The sequence below is a fragment of the Podarcis raffonei genome, chromosome 2 (assembly GCF_027172205.1).
Source record: "Podarcis raffonei isolate rPodRaf1 chromosome 2, rPodRaf1.pri, whole genome shotgun sequence".
Taxonomy (NCBI): Eukaryota; Metazoa; Chordata; class Lepidosauria; order Squamata; family Lacertidae; genus Podarcis; species Podarcis raffonei.
The window spans coordinates 9,868,132-9,891,998 of NC_070603.1; the positions used below are offsets into that span (position 1 = coordinate 9,868,132).

The 23,867-nt window shown below is 42.6% G+C and overlaps 1 protein-coding gene across 3 annotated transcripts in view; it reads right to left on the reverse strand.

The window, feature by feature from the left end:
- Positions 1–833: 833 nt before the first annotated feature.
- SENP1 (SUMO specific peptidase 1) overlaps positions 834–23,867 on the reverse strand; it is a 29,901-nt gene continuing 6,867 nt past the window's right edge. The window contains exons 6-19 of one of the 3 annotated variants that reach the window (XM_053373018.1): positions 22,899–23,058; positions 22,333–22,504; positions 21,402–21,505; positions 21,055–21,305; positions 20,639–20,693; positions 17,691–17,729; positions 16,210–16,294; positions 15,567–15,710; positions 14,255–14,386; positions 13,102–13,305; positions 11,296–11,375; positions 5,778–5,862; positions 4,140–4,235; positions 834–3,285 (exon numbers count right to left, since the gene is read on the reverse strand). In XM_053373018.1, the coding sequence (XP_053228993.1) occupies positions 3,223–3,285; positions 4,140–4,235; positions 5,778–5,862; positions 11,296–11,375; positions 13,102–13,305; positions 14,255–14,386; positions 15,567–15,710; positions 16,210–16,294; positions 17,691–17,729; positions 20,639–20,693; positions 21,055–21,305; positions 21,402–21,505; positions 22,333–22,504; positions 22,899–23,058 (1,670 nt within the window). In that variant the 3' untranslated portion in view covers positions 834–3,222. Of the gene's footprint in view, positions 3,286–4,139; positions 4,265–5,776; positions 5,863–8,590; positions 8,659–11,295; positions 11,376–13,101; positions 13,306–14,254; positions 14,387–15,566; positions 15,711–16,209; positions 16,295–17,690; positions 17,730–20,638; positions 20,694–21,054; positions 21,306–21,401; positions 21,506–22,332; positions 22,505–22,898; positions 23,059–23,867 lie in introns of those variants that run through there. The other 2 variants (XM_053373024.1, XR_008328388.1) reach the window with 2 other exon arrangements.

Below are 23,867 nucleotides of genomic sequence, written 5' to 3' on the forward strand. Positions count from 1 at the left end.
AGCGGTCTAGAGTTTGAGACGTAGAGCTGCACGCTGCAGCTGTGAAAGTGAAACTGAACTTCAATAAAGACTTTCGTACTTAACAACGAAACGGCGTTGGTCCTTTGTGAGCTGGGACCTCGGGCAGCTGTGACAGCATTCTTTGGCTGGAGAACAGCACCAGCTGAAACTTCAAAAGCAGCTTCACATAAAATGTGTTTTTAAAAGGGGAGAGCAAAGGAAAACGCAAGCTGGCAATTGAATAGGCTTTTGTTTTTTTGGTCTCTTCGGTGCTCAGCCTTGTGTTTAAATGCAAGGTGACATACAGGGCCACTACTGGAAAGACTTCCCTGAGCTAAGTTCTTTGTTTCTTTTCCGAAAAGTGTTGCAGTTGAATATTACCAGTGTTATGGAGCAGGGGCGGGGAAACACCTTCCTGAATAAATTTAAGTCAGTTGTACAGAGGAAGGGATGGGAAAGAATTTGGCAAGGGTCCATTTCTGATAACACGTAAAGGTAAAGGGACCCCTGACCATCAGGTCCAGTCGTGGCCGGGGTTGCGGCGCTCATCTCGCCTTACTGGCCGAGGGAGCCGGCGTACAGCTTCCGGGTCATGTAGCCAGCATGACTAAGCCACTTCTGGCGAACCAGAGCAGCGCATGGAAATGCCGTTTACCTTCCCGCCAGAGCGGTACCTATTTATCTACTTGCACTTTGACGTGCTTTCAAACTGCTAGGTTGGCAGGAGCAGGGACTGAGCAATGGGAGGTCACCCCGTCACGGGGATTCGAAATAACACTTAGATAACACATAGATCCCCATGGAAATGATGCAGCAGGCCAGACTTTGGATAATTATTATTTCAACAGCTGGGTTTATTTAAGAATAACACATTACAAAAAAAATACAGAATTTCAGATCACTTAGAGAAAAACATAGAAAAAGGATCACCAAAGAGCCTGGTATAAAAAGAAAACACAGATAGAGAAAAGGTACAAACTTGTCTAGGAAGAGCACAACTTAAGGAAGTGCAATGAAATTTGTACAAAACTATTGTTTACAGGTACAGAATATATAAAATGTTCCCTATCTGATGGCAAAAATACAAGAGGACATTACTTTATTCTTTAGAATAAAAAAATGGTACATCAAGAGGTATGTGTGGCATGTGAACTTAGTAAGTAGTCCTACATAATTTGCGCCTAAATTCCAACTGCATCTCACCTTTGTTGGCCTCAGCAGGTACAGATACCAAGCACATCTGCTGATGTCCATTTAATATAAGTCAATGATGGCCAAACTTGGCCCTCCAGCTGTTTTACAACTCCTATCATCCCTAGCTAACAGGACCAGTGGTCAGAGATGATGGGAACTGTAGTCCCAAAACAGTTAGAGGGCCGAGTTTGGCCATCACAGAATAAGTGGCGCCTCCACTGAAACAACTGGCTGCAGAGAAGTTGCACACAGTGGACTGTGATATTGGCCAGTGGCACTGGAGAAGATCTTTGAGTGAACCAGAGAGTTTAGAGTCCCTCTCATACTGAACTAGAAGTTACATCAATCAGCGAGACTCAAAGTGCTTTGGGCTCTGTGAAAGATCTCTCTGCCTGCTGCTAAATCTCAAGCTGCAGCTGGCAGTGCCGCTTACATTTGTTTCAGAGAGGAACTAAACAGATTCTGTATATTATCCTGCATTAGCACATAAAAGCAGGATTTGAAGAGGAAGCATCTCAGTGGAAGAGGTCTTCCACTTGCCATCGTTAATGGCTATCTGGAACAGAAGCAGAAAGTGGTGGGCAGGAGAGGAAAAAAGGTCAGGATTTCAATTCAGCTGTAGGAGTTTTAAATGGAAACATAAAAGAGCTTAAAACCCAGACATTTGTTCACTGCTGCACCATTGAGAAAGGTTTATAAATATATATATGGTATCAAAACAGCTTACCAATTATTATAAAAAAAAGCTTTAAACGCCATATTGTACCTAAATTCTACAAAGGGTTTGACGATCAATAACTGTTCCATCCTCTTGCCAGATAAGCATTCTATTCAGCGTGTAGCTGCAAATTGGCTTGCAAATCCTATTCTGTATCAAGAATGCAATGTAACAGTCCTTCCTAATGTCAGGATTTCCTTAGATTCTGGTAATAGCTCAATGGGGAGAGATGCTGGCTTTTATAGGGTCTGACCCCAGGCATTTGGGCACAGGGCCCCAGAAGTGCCTCACAACCCAAAGCTCTACCCTTTCTCTCTGCATCAGATTCCATCCCCACAGCCTGACTTTGTGAGGTCATAGAGGAGGCACCTAAAATGAAGGCTCTCAGTGCAGGATGCCTCAGCCAAGACATGACTCATCTTCCCAGGAGGGCAGCTGCCTCTGGATTTTGAGTTGGAAGAGAATTCACTAGAAGAAATAGATTTTAAATGCTAGGAAGATCCTCTGCTCGGGCATCAAAGAAAAGGCATTGTTCATCTTTCATTTACCATCTCATGCTACGGAACTGAAGAGAAGGTCACAGTCGTGATGGAAAATGTTGTAGCAAGCTGCTTCTCATGTGCTGGTGTCTATCAGAGCTTCCATTCTCAGGCAATTTTATTTCCACCTAATAACCGAGGAAGTAAGGGCAATGCAACACGTCATGACTGCTGTGGGGATAGCCATGTTCTCTTCTGCAACTTATAGAAACAAACACACACATATATATACAACCAGGTTTCCCCAGACACATATGTACATGCACGTTGTACTTCCACATGAATTTATTTGCTGCAGAAGAGCACCAGCAGCAATTGTAACCTGTAGCACTGCCCTTACTGAATGCCATGAAAGCCTTTTTTTTCTCCATGCCTTGGTAAATGCAATACAATAGTACAAATGCCCCACACAGTTGAAGCCTGGAAGGTTTCAAGGTGTTTGCAGAAGCTGGCCATTGCGAAAGGACTGAGAGTGTAAAAAGAGGAAAACTCACGGAAGGTGGAAGTCAGTACTCCTCAGCATCTCCAAATGTCACTTGTAAAAAAACAGGGTTCCAAGATAGAAAAAGGCAAGTGTGCTTCTGAAATAGTTCCATGGCACACTGCTCCACGAAATAGAATTCATTAATTTTTTTTATTTTTTTTTAAAAAAAGAAAACCACACAAAATGTATTGTACACAGTCTTTAAGCTTCAGCAGGAAACCCATGCAGGCCAAGAAGGGCAATAACCTGGTTTGCAGTCTCTGAAGGGTCCTGCATTTCACATGAAATCACAGCAGCTTGCGATGGAGGATCTCCCAGACCATCCTTTTTCGGAAGTAAGGCATATGTTGCTTTAACAAAAGAAACACAACAACATCAATACTTGCTTAAAATGACAAGGTCATTTGATATACACTGGCAAACTGAAAGCCTCATACTGAGACAGCTATATTCCAACACAGCTATATTTAAACACAAAACCAGGGCTAGTACCACCAGATCTTAAAATCCATTAAAAAGTTACTTTTCAAGTTTGATCTGGCTTTTCCTAACCCTACATCCACAATTCTGCTTGTCCCTGAGCAGATATAGGTGACACTTCTTTCAATTGCTACAAGCACTAATTCTGCAACACAGACCTGGCCTGCTGTTGACAGAATGAGAATTTTGACCTCCAACAGAGGTAATAGATGAAGATAATTCTAACACAGTGCCATCACGCAACAGGTTCTTGTGCCGTACTTTTTAAACATGCTGGTGGTAAGGTAACAAAAAACTAAAAAGTCACCATAAAAGTAGCTGTGGACCTTTAATATAGGTTATAGTCCTGGAATTACTAAAGGGCATAACTTGCTTATCCATATCATAAGGCTCTGAATCCAAATTTAAGGATCTTGCTACAGGGAGCAAAGCAGCTGCCCACATGAGCTCCCTATCTTGTGGCACAATTATTACAACAATTATTACAAGCTATACATTCAGAATGTTATTGAAACCCACAATCTTACAATTCGACTTGAGTGAGATAAGCAAATATATGGAAAATTATCTACTTGGATTTTCCTTCTTCTGGCTACAGAGCTTTGGTTTTCTTGGTTAAAAATTGGTTTGCTTTGGGCACAATTAAGACTAGAAGACAGCACTGTAATAATATAAGCTAGCATTCTACCAATGCAGTGCCCACTAGCCAGGAGAGCCAACTTACCTGAGTGAAATTGATTGGTTTGTCTTTGGTAATGCAGTCAGCATATTTACAGGCAAACATCCCACAGTCACTTCCATTCATCTGTTGAGGGATCTCCTTTAAAAGACAAACAAACCCAGCCCTCTCTATTTAGAAGACAAAAACCTCATGTTAGCTTTACCAAATAATTATGATATAAACTGCACAAGGTAATGAAAGGTTCAAGAAACCCAAAGAGCCCCGCCATGCATGAGCGAGTCTTCAGAATTAATGGGAACAAATGAGTCAGTATTTCAGCCAAGATAGCAAGACTGGAATACTTCCATCCTGACAAACAAGGAAAAGGAAAGGAACAGAAATATGTTACAGGCTCTGCGCAGGTACAGAGATCTTTGGATGCTTGTAGTCACTCTGAATTCCAACAGCTTATACAGGTACGTATGATCAGAGGCACCCATTCCTGCTCCCTTCTCACCCCATGACCAGGACAATGAGAGAACTGCTGCAACTTGCTCCTCACTTTTTTCTGGCAAAGAAGTCACTCCATACTGTTTCCCTTCCCTGTTCTCCATCACTGGCTGATTTCCCTTCCTTTTTCAACTGAAGGCTAGAGCAGTGAGATCAGGAAGGGAAATATTCAGGAGACATAGTCTTGTCTGTCAGAAGTGAGGTGCTATTGAGGAGCGGGGGGGACAGGCGGGGTGGACAGACAGACGACTGGTGGCCGCTTTTTGTCCCAAGTGTGGAGGAAAGAGAGCTGGACATGACCTCTCTTGTGGTTGGTTGGTGCCTGTAATAGTAGTTGGAAAAGCTGCTGGCACCAGAGACTCCGTGCACATAGAACAGGGGTCTGCAAACTTTTTCAGCAGGGGGCCAGTCCACTGTCCCTCAGACCTTGTGGGGGGGCCGGACTATTGGGGGGACGATGAATTCCTATGCCCCACAAATAACCCAGAGATGCATTTTAAATAAAAGGACACATTTTACTCATGTAAAAACACGCTGATTCCCAGACTGTCTGCAGGCCAGATTTAGATTTAGTTTGCCCATAGAACCTCCGATCAGACAATTGTGTGAGGCACATCATACCTTTCTATCTATGAAACAAATAACACTATTTCATTTTCTCACAGTACACATTAATTTCTTTGACACAGGCATGACTAACCTTTTATGGCCCTAGGGCTAGAATTCAAGGTTAGCTAAGCCTGAGGTACACATGCCACTCACATGGACCCAACCACACTACACACAGTTATATCTATCTATCTCTCTCTCTCTCTCTCTCTCTCTCTCTCTCTCTCACACACACACACACACACACACAGGCTCTACCCAAACTCATACACAGACCACACACTCTTATATCTCTCTGTATGTATTATATACACTCACCGCTTAACTGCAGTGCTAGGATCAGGCAATTTCTTCATCCCAGCACTGGGCTGAATAAAGAAGCATCTCAGCCCAGCGCTGCAGTGGACAGAAAAGGGGCCCAATTTTGCCAACGGCTTGGCAAGCTGCATCACCAGGCCCACCCTGATCTAACAGTTACACTCAAAAACCTTAAGAGCCAGGCACACCATTAGTTTAGGAAAGTGGAAATAGGATAAGAGCATTTCAGACACACATTTGGTCGGCTATGTAGGATCCAAATACCTGGCTCCGTTTACTCTGCTGCAGCCAGCCATTGGTATCAAATTCCTTCCGCTTTTTGTCCAAGCTTTCCTGCTTTAGGTACTGCCTGCAGAGGATTGAAAAGAAGGAACACTTTTAGCAAGTACACAACCAGCAAAAAAGGATAAAAACCCAATTAAGTAATTAATTATGGGGGGGGGGAATTACTTTTAATTTCAGAATTGCTTCTCCTAGCCCAATTCTGGACTTTAATTCACAGGACAGCACTACTTTCCTGGATAGAAAGTCCCCTGAAAAATGAACTCTGCATTGCACTTATCGCTGTACCCAAGTATTTTATTTTATTTCTAATCCTAAGCAATATTTGCACTAACGGTCTGTATATGAGTGGATCACAAAACACAATGAAACTCTTGGCAAAGAAAATGTGGCAAGGACATGTATGCAGACATGAGAAGGACTTGCAGACAACAAGTAACCAATGTTATGCAACCAGCCCACAGTATGTACACACATATTAAGTATGTTATTACCTTGAGAAAAGGATGGACAACTTACTATCAGTTTCAGCTAAATTTATATGGTAGTTTACAACAGTCACAAGGTCTGCTCACCTGGTTACATCTTATAGCTGTGCTAAGTATTTCCTACTTTCAAGCGCCTCTAGAGAGTTTCAAACCTTCCCCTTTGAGATAAGAGAAGCTACTAGGGTCTAGCATTTAACATGAGGTCAAGCAGCCCCAGTAGGATAAATACCGCAACAGACCAGGTCCACATTCCCCCAGTGTTAAAAAGAATAAGCTTTCCAATAGTTTGCTATTGGCTACGGTAGTTTTCTGAAACCCTTTTCCTACCACTTCCCTTAAATTCCATAAAGATGATCATCCAATGAAATGACAATGTTCTGGTTATTGAGGTAGGTCAGAAATGGCCTAATAATAGCATCAGTTCTATGTATCTGAGGCCCAAGGCATTTGTTTTGAGATACTGATATGCAAGTTCACTGCTCTTTTGATAGTCAATTTCAACGGCTGCTCATTCTTCCTGTTAATATATTGTACCTTGTTTCTAAAGCAAAAAGTTCCCAATCACTTTGGGTGGGTTTTTCCCCCTTATGCATTCTCCTGTTGGATGAAAGACCTGACTGCAGCCATAACCCCCTCCCCACTGCTTCTTATTTCAGATGTATGTAACTGTCACCCTGGTGTATAAAAACAAACTCAGCTGCTTACACAAAATACACAATAATTTCCTCCTGTCTTATTGGCCCTTCCCTTCTACACAGCCTGATCTCTCACTCATAGTATATTTTCAAGCTCTCATATTCTTATGGTTTTTTGCTCAAGGACCATGCAACTAGTCCTGGGTACCCAACAAGACTGGGGGCTTTTTCTTGAGCTGCAGCCCCCATGTTGTATAGCAAGCCACTTCTGAGACGGAGGAGAGTCTCAAAAGCAGTCTGTGATATGGCATAGGAGTCTGTGGTCCAAAGGGGGGGAAAATCCACTGGATTCCCACAAATTGTATTGGTTGGCCTACGGTAATTTGAGTGATCCCTTTTTATATTTCTAAATAGGCATGAAAGAGACAGCTCTTTAGGTACAGCAGAGGTATAAGCAATAACATTATTTGGAAATAAAACTGAATACATTTAAATTAAGACTTTGTATTACTTGGGATCGACTTGATATTCTGTCAACTTCCCTGTAAGAAATTTCTCAAGATAGAAAAGCACATAAATATATCATACGGGGAGGGGGGGCGTGCTTTGGGAAGCTAGCCAAAGGATTGTAGAGTTTTATAAATAATAATTATATAATTTTATAAACTATACAGTGGTACCTCGGGTTAAGTACTTAATTCGTTCGGAAGGTCAGTTCTTAACCTGTTCTTAACCTGAAGCACCATTTAGCTAATGGGGCCTCGTGCTGCCGTCGTGCGATTTCTGTTCTCATCCTGAAGCAAAGTTCTTAAACCGAGGTACTTTTTCTGGGTTAGCGGAGTCTGTAGCCTGAAGCGTATGTAACCCGAGGTACCACTGTATAGGATTATATAGTTTCAACAATCTCTTAACTTTGAAGTTGGGATTCCCTCAAGGAATATTTTCTGCTGGACAGCATACAAATATTTTGAAGATGACAAGGACACCAGCCATATGCCGAAGCACTACAAATGGTCTCTGCAAGAGATGTACCTATATCTTGTATACACATCCCTCTGCATCTTCCTTTGTATCTTAGGAGAGAAAATTAAAAAGGACTCACACACCTGCTTCATATTTCACTTCTTGTGCATGTCTGATCTCATTCTGAGCAAACATGGGCTAATCATTTCTGCTTCGCTTTTACATAATGAAGCATACCTCATCTCGATTCTCTACATCGGTAGAAGGCATGGGTGGCATAATTAATTAAGGGCGGAAATTGTATTTACATATGAAGCGGCATGATATCAAATCACACCATTAGTCCATCTATCCTCATATTGTCCATTCTGATCAGCAGCAGTTCTTGGGGGGGGGCGCGTGTCTTAGGCAGAAAAGCATATTTCCTAGCCTGGCTACCTTAAAGAATTGAGACTCCTTAAATAATTAGGATTAATTCTGTTCCGATTCTTCTGCTGACTAGGATCAGTCCCCCTCTGTATAAATCTGGATCATTTTCTCAGTATAGCCAGATTTTGAAAAATGGGATATATACTTTTTTTTTTAAGCCACAGGAGATTTATGGCATCCCATAAATCTCTCCCTTTTCTAAAAAGGGGCAAGCAAATCATTCAAAACTCACCAAAAATCAGGAAGCTCTAAAGATTGAAAGCATGAAAGGGTCACTAACCATGAACAGGACCTCGGTCCCCTCTTCCCGGTGTGATCCTCCCACTGCATTCAACCAATTAAAGCCTCCTGAAAGGAAATAGAAAGGGAAAAGCAATTACAGGAAGGGCGACAATCAGCTGGACGCCGAGTCCCTGTCCCATTGCCCTACCTGTGCCGCTAGCCATCATCTGGTCAAATTTGCAGGGCTCCTGCTCTAACCATGCTACCATGTCACCAAATCCGGGATCTAATTTGGCTTTCCCATATAATCAAGGGAACCCTCTGGGCTTTTATATCACTCTTCACAGTTAGCAGATTTCCTTTGGAGAAGGTCTGCCAACATGAATGGCAAAAGAGCCACTTATAGACACTGTCTGCCTCTTTAAAACCTTATCCATTTTTTGGGGGGGGGGCGGAGGACAGGTTGAGGAATAGGATTTTCTCAGCAGCTGCTCGGAGGCTCTTGGATGAGCACCCAGTGTGGGTTTTACAGTCAAAATCACAAATACATGATTGCCAGACAGGCACCTGAGGGGCTGGACTGTATGGGGTCACAGATTTAATCCTCAATCCCATCTACATTACCCATAATACCAACCTAAAGAACCTGCTTACTATTTGAAGAACAGTTGTTTACTTGATAAGCTTTTGGAATTTAAATCATGGTTTTAACTTATTTTTTAATCTGGATTTTTTCCTTTTTGTCTAAATGTTGTGCAACAATGCAGACGAAGCCAAGGAGCTTTAAATGACTCCATTTGCATTAGCTACTGTAGTCAAATACAGTATTTTCAAGGGTGGCTCCTCCACTTTTGGAACGCTCTCCCCAGGGAGGCTCCATCTATGGCCTTTTTGCATGGATGGCATGCTTTAATCTAGGTTTTTTTTTATTAAAAAAAAGAATTTTTTTAAAAAATTGTTTTCTTTTATGCTGGTTTTAATGTATGTGTTTGCTTGCTTTTTTGCTTAAAATATTTTAAGTTGCTTTGGGTTGCTGTGGCCAAAAAGCAACTAATAAATTAAATAAATGAATAAATAAAATGCTGCTCAGGGAACCAAGCTTAACATCATCCCCCAATTTCATTATTTTTATTTACGTCACCTGAAAGAGGACATGAATGGCTAAAACTTACCTTTATGTCATTTTCTAAGTTGCCTGCTACTTCGACTGGCATTCTATATGAAGCTTCTTATTGGTCTATTTATGAACCTGGTTAGATTGTTTTTATTATAAATTTGAACCATTTAGCACACTGTGTATGTTGCGAGTGTTAAGATGCATTTTGCTGTGTATATATTTCTTTTCCCTTTCATTGTGATGAGTGCTGCTAACAAAACTTAACTAACAAAATTACCCCAATGCTCCTAAGCCTGGTGCCAGTGTGTCATGCGCCGCTTCCATGATAAAGGCAGGAACTCTGTTCATAAATGGTAGAGTATCTGAGATAGAGGTTAATTTTACCAGGAATACTGAAAAGTGTACAAGTTTGCACTGGTATCTAAAAATTCACAAAGCAGATTTTAAATATTTTCAAAGTTTTATCATTCTGAATTGCCTGCTTCATATTCCTGAATCAGCAGTAAAATATCTGATCAACAATTAAGATCGAAATTGTTCTCCAGGCCATTGCTACTTCAAAGCTACAAGGCAATGCATTCTTAGACTTGATTAATTTCCCCCCCTTGATTTGTTTTAGGGAAAACTTCATACTCTTGCAACTATTGAAAATATTGCAGTCTCTGATGCATGTGTCCTTTTACTCTATATTCCTATAGTCTTCCTGGCATCTTTTTTCAGATGGAAAGGGCCATCAAATACTGGGTTACCTTAAGAACATTACGCTCAGACATCCAATTTCCAAGGCATCTCTTACTATTATTGTTTGGTTTACTATAGCCTATTGTTGTAACTGGCATTTTACTTCAAACTTGTAAGTTGCCTTGAGCACTTTTTAGTAAAAGGCTAGTGTTATACCTATTGGTGAGCGATCAGGCAAGGTCCCTCGCTGGTTTCAAAGGCTTTATTATTGCTGCAAAACATTTACAATACAGAACGCCTCTATTCCATGTCACTCACTAGCAGAATCTGAGAGTGGGCGGTCCTTAAACTTTCCCCAGCAGAGTAGTCTCTTGACCCCCAGCCGACGGCTCCCCTCTCTGCGCGAAAGCCTACTGCGCAAGGAAGGCTTGGGTAAAGGGGGACCTCCCTCCTCCCCGCTTTGCTCAGGCAAGGTGTCCTGGCTCTTTCTTGCATCCTCCGAGCCCTGCAGCTCGTCCCCACTAGAGGTGGGGCTTCCTTCCTCCGCCGAGGAAGTGCTGCTTCCCACGATTTTTGGAGGCTTTCTGTAATCCATCTGCCCCTCCCCCTCTCGCCTCTGAGCCGATGGCAGTTCCCTGACAGCTAGGGTAGAAATATTTTAAATCAATCAGTTTCTTATAAGAACCCAGAGGCTGTAGCTCAACAGCAAGTTTGTCTAGTTGAAAAAAACGTTTATGCTACTGCTCTCTAAAAAAGTGGAAGCTACACCTCAAAGAAATGAATGTAACATCTGCCCCTTGGGTTACCAGGGCATGCTTGCTGTTAGCTATCGCTTTTGGTTTAGTCATTTCTTTATGTAATCGCAGCAATAAGGATTTAATTTTATTCACCCAAAGGTCTTGCATCCTCTCTTCATCTTTGGCTGGGGAAAACGTGAATATATTTAAAGATATTGGGACACTTACAACAATATCTTGCAAGCTTCAGTGTTGGTTCCTCCCATTGAATCGAAGTAGGTGATGCTTTTTTTTCTGAAGTCAATAACCTAAATAAGACAGAACATCGCATTAATCCACTGACACACTCACAACTTTCTAGAAAGCATTCAGAAAACATCCAGCCTTGCTTTCTATAGAAAAGAAGAATTTGAAAAGATGAAGCCCTTCACCAAAGTAACTTCACCAAATATATAGACTTCTCTTTAGTTCAGGAGTAGGGTTGGGCGATAACTGGGTTTCTATATTGCGATATATCACCAGCTAAACATCGCGATATATCAATCTATCACGATATCTGAAATAAGGAAGTAATAACGCAGAAGTGAACAGGACACTGTCCTGGCAACTGCTACTGCTTAAACTGATAAATGATATTATCAATCACCTCATGGTCACCTTCAGCAGCAGGCAAGCCAAAATGCATCCCAACCGGACTTTGGGATTTGGGCTAGGCTACCAAATGGCAGTATTCAGGACAATCCAGTGATGAGAGATGGTGATTACAAATAATCTGGGACTGCCAGCAGGACTGCTAGGAGGCAGAAATAAAAGGGGAAGAAACAGCCTGCCATGACTGTGGTACATGTCGGCAGTAGTGGCCACAAACTGCAAGGCCTGGCGATGGTGGCATAATCAGTGGTGGTCTGTGAGTCCTCGTGGCGGCAATAGGAGGGGGCAGCAGTAGCAGCAAGGCATGGCGGCAGTGGAACAAAAAGTGGCAGCCTGCGAGGCCTCATGGCTCCTTTCCCCATTTTCTCAGTGGAATTTGCCGACCACCCATTGCGCCTTAGTTGTCGAAGGTTTCGGAAGTTGAAGTCTTCTGGAACGGATTATCGTATGTTTCGCTCTATAGGACGCACCGGACCATAGGAGGGGGAGAACGGGGGGGGGGGGGAATTCTCCCCCTCTCTGCGCAGAGCCCCTTCAGCGAAGCGGGAGGAGAAACGGAGCCCCTTCCATTTCTCCTCCCGCTTCACTGAAGGGGCGCTGCGCAGAGAAGGAAAACTGTGCAGCGCCTCTCCAGCGAAGCGAAGCCTGGAGAGCAAGAGGGATCGGTGTGCACCGACCCCTCTCGCTCTCCAGGCGGCTATCCGCAAGCCTTTGGAGCGCAGTGGGAACTCCTGCTGCACTCCAAAGGCTTGCGGATAGCTGCATGAAGCCCCCGGAGCGCAGCGGGCGTTCTCTGCACTCCGGGGGCTTCAGCGAAAGCAACGTGAAGCCTCCGGAGCGCGGGGGGAGCTCTCCCTCTGAGCTTTGGAGGCTTCGTGTTGCTATCGCTGAAGCCAAGGAGCGTGAAGCATTCGCTCCATAGGACGCACACACATTTCCCTTTCATTTTTGGAGTGGAAAAAGTGCATCCTATAGAGCGAAAAATACGGTAGGTTCGACAACCGAGGTACCACTGTATTGCCAGCTCAAATATTACGAAACAATTATCACAATGTGAACTTCAAACTGGTTTTGGACGATATTATTTCCCATCCCGATTTAGGAATTAATATCTTGCTCAGCCACACAAAAATATGACTACATTTGCGTAGCCGAGCAAAACTGATGGTATCTGCACCAACATGATAGTCCTGTGGCAGTTTTCAATGTATCCATAAGCCTGTAGATCTTTATAGCCACTGAGCTTACCTATGAAAATGTTAGCTCACAAGTATGTTACAAAAGAGGAGTCGTTGTGAAGCTGTTTGGAGCACATTCCAGAGAAGCAGAAGCAAGAACGAGAGCTTGGAACAAATAAACAAAACACCCCTCAAATATACTCACTGCTAGGCACCAGTGGACACCAAGGTGAATAGGCACCAGCAAGATGTCAACAGAAAATACATCCACTTTTTTAGTCCAGCGCTTCACAGCTTGGTACCCAGCAGTTTTTAACTTGGTGAAGAAAAATGTGTTGAATGCATGAACCGTTGGAAAGCCCCTCTGTTTACTTCTTTCCATTAGCATATTCATGTAGAAGTTAATTATCTGAGAGGGAGAGGAATACATGTTAGGAAACGACATAATTTTTCAAAATAGCATTTTTGCATTCAAGAGGAAAAAAATATTCATTAAGCAAATGGTGAAAGATAGCAAGCTATGAACCCTGCAGATATCTGCATTTCTTTTTTGAGGGGGGATTCTTCATTAGGTTAAAGATGGCAAGTACTTCAAAACCCTTTCAATCCTCTAAAATATTATGCCTATATAGTAGCCTGCACAGTGTATTTGATTTTGCAAGGTAAGTTACAAAGGATTCCCAAACCTATTATTTGCTGCTAAAGGTGCAAAATGGAGGAGGTGGGAGGGATTTGCAAGCGGGGGGGGGTGATGAGCCCCTTTCTTTGTGCCTTCCTTTCCCATTTGCCCATGTTCTTAGAGGAAAGAGGGATCATGGGAGGTGACAGCAACTGGGTGTCTAGTAAAGGACAAATATGTAATCCATGCGCACGAGGCTATGCCAGGCGGGTACCCTGTGAGGCTGCTGGCCTCAAACTGCTGCAAGGCTGATTGATTTGTCTTTTTCAAAAAAAATCTGACTCATTTTATGAATGCAGATTATGACCTTCTACACCATGGTCTAACTCATGTTTCAAGACCAGGATATTATGGGCCATGATCTTGATGTGCGTTGGAGCTGTCATTCCAAGACCAGCAAATCTGCCAAAAATGGATATTTATGAGGACTGATCATTATACTGTCTTCAAGTTCCAAGGCAGTTTGCCTGTGAATTACCAAATGTGGGGAAGGAAAGTAGGAGAAGGCTATTTTGCCCTCAGGTCCTCGTCGCTGGCTGCATGCAGGCTTCCAGTTAGCTACTTTATGAAACATGATGCAGTGATTTGGTCTGATCTAGAAAGGCTCTTCTTGGTTTATTTGGAGATTTTAAACAAGTACCAAACAACTGCAGCGTACAAAAAGTGAAGATCAGGTTACCTCATCATTGAGCCAGTTGAGGTGGTTAAGAGTCTGAATATCTTTCCTAGTTATTGTCAACCGGAAGGCTTCGCTCAGCACCTCATCCTGGTTCCCACTTCGTAGTACACTCTTTATTTCCCTCTCCATTTCCTAGAGAAAACAAAGAGAGATGCATACAGCAAGTAGTTTTGGCTTTTCCAGCTGAAAAGCTTTGCCTGAGATAACTAGTTAAATTTGTCTCATTGCATAGAAAGGGCGCTAGAATGAGCAGAGCTTGGAATCATGGTCTGGAGGCGCAGGTTAACTCTATGTCCAGGGCAGCTGTCTACCAGCTCCACCTGGTACATAGGCTAAGACCCTACCTGCCCGCGAACTGTCTTGCCAGAGTGGTGCATGCTCTAGCTATCTCACGCTTGGACTACTGCAACACGCTCTACGTGGGGCTACCTTTGAAGGTGACCCGGAAACTGCAATTAATCCAGAATGCGGCAGCTAGACTGGTGACTGGGAGTGGCCGCTGGGACCACATAACACCGGTCCCGAGAGATCTGCATTGGCTCCCAGTACGTTTCCGAGCACAATTCAAAGTGTTGGTGCTGACCTTTAAAGCCCTAAACGGCCTCGGTCCTGTATACCTGAAGGAGCGTCTCCACCCCCATCGTTCAGCCCGGACACTGAGATCCAGCGCCGAGGGCCTTCTGGCGGTTCCCTCATTGCGAGAAGTGAGGCTACAGGGAACCAGACAGAGGGCCTTCTCGGTAGTGGCGCCCGCCCTGTGGAACGCCCTCCCATCAGATGTCAAAGAGATAAATAATTACCTGACACTCAGAAGACATCTTAAGGCAGCCCTGTTCAGGGAAGTTTTTAATATGTAACGCTGCACTGTTTTTAACACTGATTGGGAGCCGCCCAGAGTGGCTGGGGAAACTCAGCCAGATGGGCGGGGTATAAATAATAAATTATTATTATTATTATTATTATTATTATTATTATTATTATTATTATTATTATTAGCTGAACAGTGCTACGTTTGTGGATGGCCCCGCTAGGAGGAGGAGCCTGCACAAACAATTTCCCAAAAACCACTGTATGTAAACCAGCATGTATGTGGGCAGGCTAGGCTAGAACACTTCTCCCCATGGTTGGTTTTCTATGTGCAGAGATGTTCTGTTCTGTTTTTTTTATTACAGCACAGCATTCATGCAATCTCCGCAAACTAGAATCTCAAATAGTACAATTGAGGAGCAGCTTTATCATATAATCACAGCTGTTCCTGTAGATTATCTCCAAAGCCGGTCAAGCTTTTTAACATTGACATTAAAAAGTTTACCTCTGTAATTTCAGGGAACTCTTCCTCCCCATCAGTGGCCTTTTTTTCTTCTGGCACAATCGTGACAGGAATCTCCTTCTCGAGAGGTACTCGCAAATGTAAGTTGACTGAATCAGGTACCAAAAACTCCTGTTTCTGCAGCCTCTGAAAGACACATAAGATAGCAACATCTCACTTTGCAACTTCAGTGTCTATCTTATATTTGCATGTGTGATTCAGCCATGCAATTTTAATTTAGAATCCAACTTCACCAGTGGAAAATATAATGGAGAAAAACTTTGTTTGACTTTAATAGGGTTCTGAACATGTCTTGGTCCATAACTTGCTTATCAATTTGCAATTCAAAGCAAGACAAGACAGGTCATAAAAGTTGAGTGGGGGAAAAATATCCATCTTTACTTTAGGTGTTTCAGCGATTATTATCACTAGCAACAACAGGCATGTAACTGGAGAAACCAGGCAGCCTTTCCAACTGTGATAAGCATTAAAAAAAACTTAATCCATTTATGGGCAGGCACCAAGTTTTGTTTTTTATTGTTCTTTGTAATATTTGGTATGAAGAGCATTTTTAAGTCTGATGTAATATTCAATAAACCAAGACTGTTTATTAAAAACACACACAAAATGCATTTGAACATCTTACCTGCTTCTGCAATTGCAACGCCAAAGCTTTTTGCTCTTCTATCTGTCGCCATCTCTCACGGGCTCGGGAATCATATACGCTGGTTCTAGAAACATTTTTGTATGCAGCAGATTGAGAATTCAGCATTAGCAGCAATGGACGTATGCATCATTGCCACTTTCAAATATAATCAATCTGACAGTTTGTTTAGGCTCCTGATCAATTTTTATGGCAGGGCCACTTTGAGGTGAAGGATGGAGAGGGCTGGGTCAGGCTGACTCCATCTGCCAAATTGGGATGCCAGTAAGTCCCTGTTGGCACAACCACACCAGCCCCTTCATCCACCTTTGTATGAAGAGAGAACTGAGCTGTGTTTGTCAAGGAGAAAAAATTGGTCTTGGGTATCATTATTGCCAGCATCTGGTTTAAATGTAAAAACTCATCTTTACCCGTTATGAAGATCTATCTTATATACATTTTAACTACGCAACCAGATTACACAGAAGGCCCCTTGCCTTCTACTTATGCAGAAACCATTCACAAGTGTCACAAAGGCCACAGAGAGCTGCCTAGTCTTACTGAAGGGCTTTATTCTCTCTCTCTTTGAGGACAGCTTTGGTAAGGCAGGGATTACGAAGATGAAAGGGTAGAATGTGAAATGAAAATTCTTCCTGTCACAAGTGAAGTTAGGTTACTACTCCCAAAATCAACAGCATTTACCCCCAGCGAATATGATTTTTTTAAAAAATTAAAATTATGCTTTATGTATGTTTAATTTTAGTTTGCATTCAGTTTTGTTGTTTCTCTTTGCTTTTGGTTCACATGTTCCACTGTTCTTGTTTTAATTAAATAAAAATATTTTAAAATATTACAACTGAACATTGGGAATTTACTTTCTACCAGACTTTTCCCAAAACTAAATTTCCTTGCAGCTAGCAACGGTCAATTAATCAATGCACCCTGACATTCTCTATGAATCCAGGCCTGCAGGCTATTCTTGGGGTAGTCCTGGCTACTCCCCACAGCTATGCTGATGTTTAGAAGGGGGTTAGAAAAGCAGCTTCTCTCTTGCATTCAAGAATAATAAAACCATATGCAAACTGACTGACAAGAAGCATGGGGGAGAAAGCTATTAGGTAAGCATTTATTAGCAAAAAATGGGGGGGGATCCAAAATTTTGACAGCTGTTTCCTATAGGAGTTCAGGGGTCTTAACAGCTGAACAATGCTAGGCAAGCTGGCAATCTCCACATGTTTTTTGACAGCAGCTTCCATCAGCCCCAGCCAGCATGACTAATGGTCAGGGTTGATAAGAGTTGTAGTTCAACAACATTTGATTGTCCTTGCTACAGATCATGGCTGCTTTGACCCATGTTGGGAAGGCAGCAACAACAGCCTGGAAACTGTGTGCTTAAAGAGAAGGCAAACTCTTGGAGATATTGGATATGATGACTATATGAAACAAACGCAATCATTAATATTAAAAAAAATGAAATGACTTACAATTCTTTGATCCACAATTCAGCCTCAAAGAAAGGTGTGCTGAAAGAAAAAGAATACAAGAAGCTGAGAATATTTGTTCTGTGAGGAAATAGCCGAGAAGAATAGAGGGGCTATTTGTTACAAAAGTGGCAGGCGCCCTGTCTTCTTTATCCTGCCTTTTGATATCAAGTTTATATAGCTTGAAATAATTTTTTTATGACATTTTTTACATATAAAAAGTTAGTTTTAGAGCACTGTGTGACATATGTACATGCCCCAAATAGTAGAAAGGACATATATTCTCATGCCTCCATTTCTAAGGGGTGGTGTCAGGGAACTGCCATCAGGGCCGGAGGGAGAGAACGGGCTCCAGAGGGACTCCAGAGAGCGCCCCGGGATGGGGAGAGGCAGCCCATCTTCTGGGGAAGAGAATCAGCGTAGCACCAGTGGAGAAGGGGGGCAGATGGGGGAAGCGGCGAGGCGGTCCCATGACTCCTTGCCGGGAACCAGCGGGGAGAGTAGGGGTCCTCCACTGCCCACGCCCTCCTTGCGCAGAAGGCTTCCGCGCAGGGAGAGTAGGCGGAGACTAGGCGTCAAAGAGCTTCTTTGCTGGAAGAAGTTTAAGAAACGCCCATTGACGGATTCTGCCAGCGATTGAGTCAGCCACGGGCGAGTGGCTGTCCGGACAGAAAAGGTTCACTTAGGCAACCCAGCCAGGTGTGGCGCCGGTTTACGCACGAGCAACCCCTAGAACCATTACAGGTGGCAAGAGTGAATATTTTACCCTGTCCTTAATCCTAAACCCAATACCGTAGTTTCAATGTGTCAGTCTACTTACAACGCTCTATTTAAGTAAGTTTTGTGTTTAGGGTCTTCTGGAGAATCTAGGCATCTTGGATTCCATGGTGCCTCTTTGCAAAGGAACCTATATTACAGCATTGTTCTTAACTGTGCTGCAGGTGTAGACACGTATAATGTTGTTCATACATGTACCTCTCCTACAAACAAAATAAAAATGTGCTCCTATTGCTCAAGGAAGGGAGCAGTCACGCAGGGTTGGCAGGTCATGGACATGTGGGCACCATGACAAGTCCTGTTCCTACAAGGTCATTTGCATCCCTTATTCTGATTGATGGGTTAGTGGGGTTCACGATACCCTAAAATAAAGTTTTTCAAAAAAAAATTTTTTACATAAAATTTATATCAAAAAGCGGGTCTTCAGGATAAAAGGGGGCAGGATGTCCATTAATTTTAATCTGACAAATAGTAGTCCCCGTTCCTCTGAGGTGGTTATTTTAGCTGAAATTCCACTGAACAGTAGTGCCATCCTTGGAAGAAAAGTGACAAAGAAGATTGGTGGTTGCTCAGTCCAGCTGTACAGGCTGCAATCAAATGAAGAGAAATTTCAACTTAAAGGGACACTGCGGAGCCCCGAGGGGTGAGAAGGTTGGAACGAGCCATGAGGCTTGCCTAAAAAAGTGCAGACAGGGATGCAGTGCTGGGGATCTCTCACAAGATGGCACTGCAAACAGGCTACAAGAGAAGCAGGTAGCAGCAATGATAGAAAGATCTCTCCCTCTCATGAACGCACTCACTCTCTTACTCTGTAAGAGTAACAGTCTACTTGTTCACCCATGAATTCCCTGGCCATTAACATACATTTGGCACATACTGCCACCTACAGAGCATATTATATTTAATTTCTGTGCTCTGCTTTTGTATTGTTTTATGATGTGTTTTACTACTACGGTATTGTCCATGGCTTTAGATACGCTGTGGTCTAAACCACAGAGCCTAGGGCTTGCCGATCGGGCTTGCCGACAATCGGGTGAGCTCCCGTTGCTCGGTCCCAGCTCCTGCCAATCCACCTGTTCGAAAGTACGTCAAAGTGCAAGTAGATAAATAGGTACCGCTCCGGTGGGAAGGTAAACGGCATTTCCATGCGCTGCTCTGGTTTTGCCAGAAGCGGCTTAGTCATGCTGGCCACATGACCCGGAAAAACTATCTGCGGACAAACGTCGGCTCCCTTGGCCAGTAAAGCAAGATGAGTGCTACAACCCCAGTCATTTGTCACTGGACTTAACTGTCAGGGGTCCTTTACCTTTACCTTACTACTACAGTATTGTCCATGGCTTTACATACTTCTTTAATACAAAGTGGTAGCATTTAAAATGTTATATACACAGTATCTGCATCTATAAATACCCTGATCCCTGCAATTTCCTGCCTCCTAACTTTCACAGCCTGGAAGCACAAACAAAATGTGATTATGAAGTTACAGACTGAAAAGCAAACTAACAAAAAAAAAACCCTTATGAAAATCATAGTTGCAGATCAGAAAAAGTGGTCAAGATGGTTTGCTGGATTGAAACCCAAAATTTCTGCCCAAAGAGGGCCACGATCTAGCTGTGGACTGATCAGAATCTTCACTGAGTAGCCAAGCTACTACTACAAGCTCTCATCTGAGCAATGTCTAACCTATCTAATAAGAGAGTTAAAACCCACTGGCAAAATTAATTTAGATAGATAAGACAAAACACATAGAAAGCTAAACCGACAGGCCCAAATCCAGAAGGGACAAAAGTAATGCTCCAGTCCCATTGGGCAATAAATGTGTTGAGTGGAATTCAACCTCACACTATGATGAACATTCCCTCTGTACAAGCATTTTAGCTTGCCAGGCAAAACATCCTATGTCTTCTCTATCATTGCCTTTCATGGGTTTGCCCAGACCCCACCGCACCCTGGCACAAGTCAAGGGGGTGCAGGAAGGAGAGGGAAGCCCTGTTGTGCAAGTGGAAGTACGTGCACAGGGCTTCCACTAACAGAGCTTGCTAAAGTGAATGTAACTAACTTGTCCTATAGATTTCAATAGGACTTGAACACAACTTTCTCTGTTAGAACTTTTATCACTCTATTTTGCATCAAGGGGAGCTCTCAGCTGTGGTCTGCACAAGGAAGACACTTACCTTGGTGCTGGAGATTTGAAGTCTTGGCCATTGAGCATTATGACAGAGTCAGATCCTAAATGAAGAACAAGCAATACTAGATATTAATCTTTATGATTGCACTTCTTTAAAACCAAACCATACCATCCAGATCCTCCCTTTTTGTTTTGTGGGTTCCAGTTTAGCTATCAGTTTATTACGTGATTGTAGATAATAATAATAAAATTAAAAATAATAAAAATAATTGCCTTAAGTTACAATCCTGAGTACAGCCAACTGAATGTGGAAATTACTTCCACGTAAACGAGATTGGGAATGGATTGCAAGGAAACATATAGGCCATCTTACAAATATGTTGCAACAATCTGTTAACGATCTTCAGAAAGTAAAAACTAAGCAGGAGGAAGAAGAGTCTAATTCTTATCTGTTGTTTTCACCTTCAGCATGCACATCCAATGCCGACACACTATTTTGCTGAGCTGCTGCATTGGTGTCCTTGGGCTCAAAGGTAACACGTGAAGGGAAATTATGGACTGGATGGGGCAGTGGTTTGTGAGAGTGTTGCTCCCGAGTCCTGAGAACACCAGATGATTGGTTGCCTGCGGTGGGGCAATAAGCTTCAAAAGGTTTCCTACTCTGATTTTCAGCTTCTTTCACAAGGTTTTTATTGGAACCTGTGCATCTGGGTCTGAAAACAAACAAACAAACAAACGATCAGGGTTTCCACCAACAAACTGAAAACACGAGGAAGATAATGAGCTAGCAGTGTATTTCATAGACTCACAGGTTGAGAGACAACAACGAAGAGGACTTTGAGACTGAGCATTTCTTCCCTGTAACCATTTGAATCAGCTGCCTGTAAATCTCTTTTTCTTCCTCTCGAACTGTCTGTGGAGAAATAACCACACATATTTCAATCAGCTAAATAGTTTAATCCTGGCTCTGCAGAGACATGCAAAATCCTGTAGTATAGAAAGAGTCCACATATTTATCTACTTGACACCAAAGGTTTTCACTTTTTTAAAAAAAACAACAACAAAAACCTAATGGTTTAAGCCTCTGTGACAAAGACATACGTCATGAAAGGCACAATTCTTTTTATGTATTATTTAATACACTGCTTAATTCCAAAATTCACAAACCCCAATACACAAGAAGAAACCAAAGATCAGGGTCAGATGCTCTAAAGATTTCAAAGAAAAGGGTCATAGAGAAGAATAAAATGCCTCTCCCCAGCACTGCAAGACTGTGAACAGCAAAACATAATAGTGTATGATTTGGCTTATTTATTTGGACACACCTACTAATTGGTCTAAGGGCATGTCTTCACATCTGTAGATTTATCTTTCTTCCCTACTCATGTTCTCTTCCCCTCTTTCCTTTATCTATCTATTCCTTCCTTTCCAATGACTCCTTTCCCAAGTACTTCCCTTAGTCTACTCAACCCCTGATTTTTCTACTCCTCTTAGTCTAGGCCCATATCTCCCCCACAACCCAAGATCAGAAAGATCAGTCAAACGTAGTCAAAGACATGTGCATGTCTAGCAAACCCTTCTGTGGTAATAGGGAAATTAAGCCAAACACTATGAGAGATGTCACCCCCAGCACAAAACAATTGGGGGGAGGGATAAATCTGTAAAACCCACGAGAAGTCAAAGCATAAGGCTCCTCTCACACAGGAAACTTTATTCTCTCTCCTTTTTCCCTTCACCTACCTCTTCTGCAGTGCTGATGGATCTCCTTTGGGATTTCTTGGGACTTAGTAAGCTCCGACGACATGGAGTACTCCATGATGGACTAGTAACAGACTTAATTGGAAAGGATTTTTCAAATGCAGAAATATGGCAATGGTGATTCGATTTCCCTGCAAATGAATTTGATGTCGCACTGCAGAAAAAGTTCAAGGTTCTAGATTAGTAAGCCAGTTTTATAAAGCTATTCAGATTTTTGTTTTCCATGCTGCATAAACCCAAGCAGAAAGCCAGAGCAACCCTATTCTTGCTGCCTCATACTTTGGAAAAGTTAAAAGGTAGTGTTGCTTTCCTCCTCCTCCTCCTCCTCTTGAAGAGAATAACTTCAGGCTCACTGTGACAATCCATCTTCTTCCAGCAGATGGGGAATATTTTGGAGCAGGCTTTCATTATCATTAAGAATTCCCACCCCACAGTTTTCCGCTTATAATACAAAAATCAAAATATATAAACTCCATATATAAACTCCATACACTCCCCACTGCTAAATTTTATGAATACAGAACAAAATCTAGTGAATCCTAATGTACCTTTGACTTTTGCGTGCATCAAAATATACGCTGCGGTTTGCTCTAGGCTTCTGTAAAACGGGACCCAGAGTAGAATCACAATTCCTCCACTGCCCATTAGCACTTGTTCCAAATGGTCTTTGCAGTCCTGCTGCCTGATACCTCTCAGGGGATGGAGGTCCTGTGAGAAAGAAGCATTGAACAATAAATGAAAAGCCAACCGATTCGCTCCCAAGTTATCGATTACAAACAACCTAATTGTATCAAGCATGACAGGACTTCAGAGGAGTTTCATGAATGTATTTGCATCTCCCTAGTTAGTATCAATTAACTAAAAAGGCTATAGAAGTTTCAAATGAGATTCCACCAGTAAAACTGCAACAAGCCTGCCTCACTATTTAGCAAGCTAGTTGCTCAGGTTGTGAACTGCAGCCTGTTCTTTTAAGAGTACCTGCATGATTTTCGGCAACATAATCCCAATTAACAGGTACTCGGGAGGAGATCACTGGTTAACCCAGGTCTGGTCACCTAGCAGCCCATATTCCAGACTGTACTGAACTATAAGCAAAAATGTAGTAAAAGGTCTTCCCAGGTTTATTCATACATTTCAAAAACAAAAGCATTTCACAGTTTAATATTACGCAGAAAAATCAAAGTGAGACAAAATGCATCATGTTTGTAGTGTGTTATGCGTACACGTAAAGTACAGCAACACGCATGTACTCGGTAACTGTTAAGTCTTTACTGCAGGTAACATCAGCTTTTATCACGGAGCCCAAGTTCAGTCTGTGTTGCAAAATGAACATGGCCTCTGGACCACAGTCTGCTCTGGATAAGACTGGGCCCCAAGAATACAGAACAGGGTCCTATAATTTAACATGCTCACTGCAGGACACTAGAGTAAATCAAGAAGCATATAGCAAATAGAAGGGAACTTGGACAGCTTTAAAGTGAGAGGTGAGGTTACAGGGAACCAGGCAGAGGGCCTTC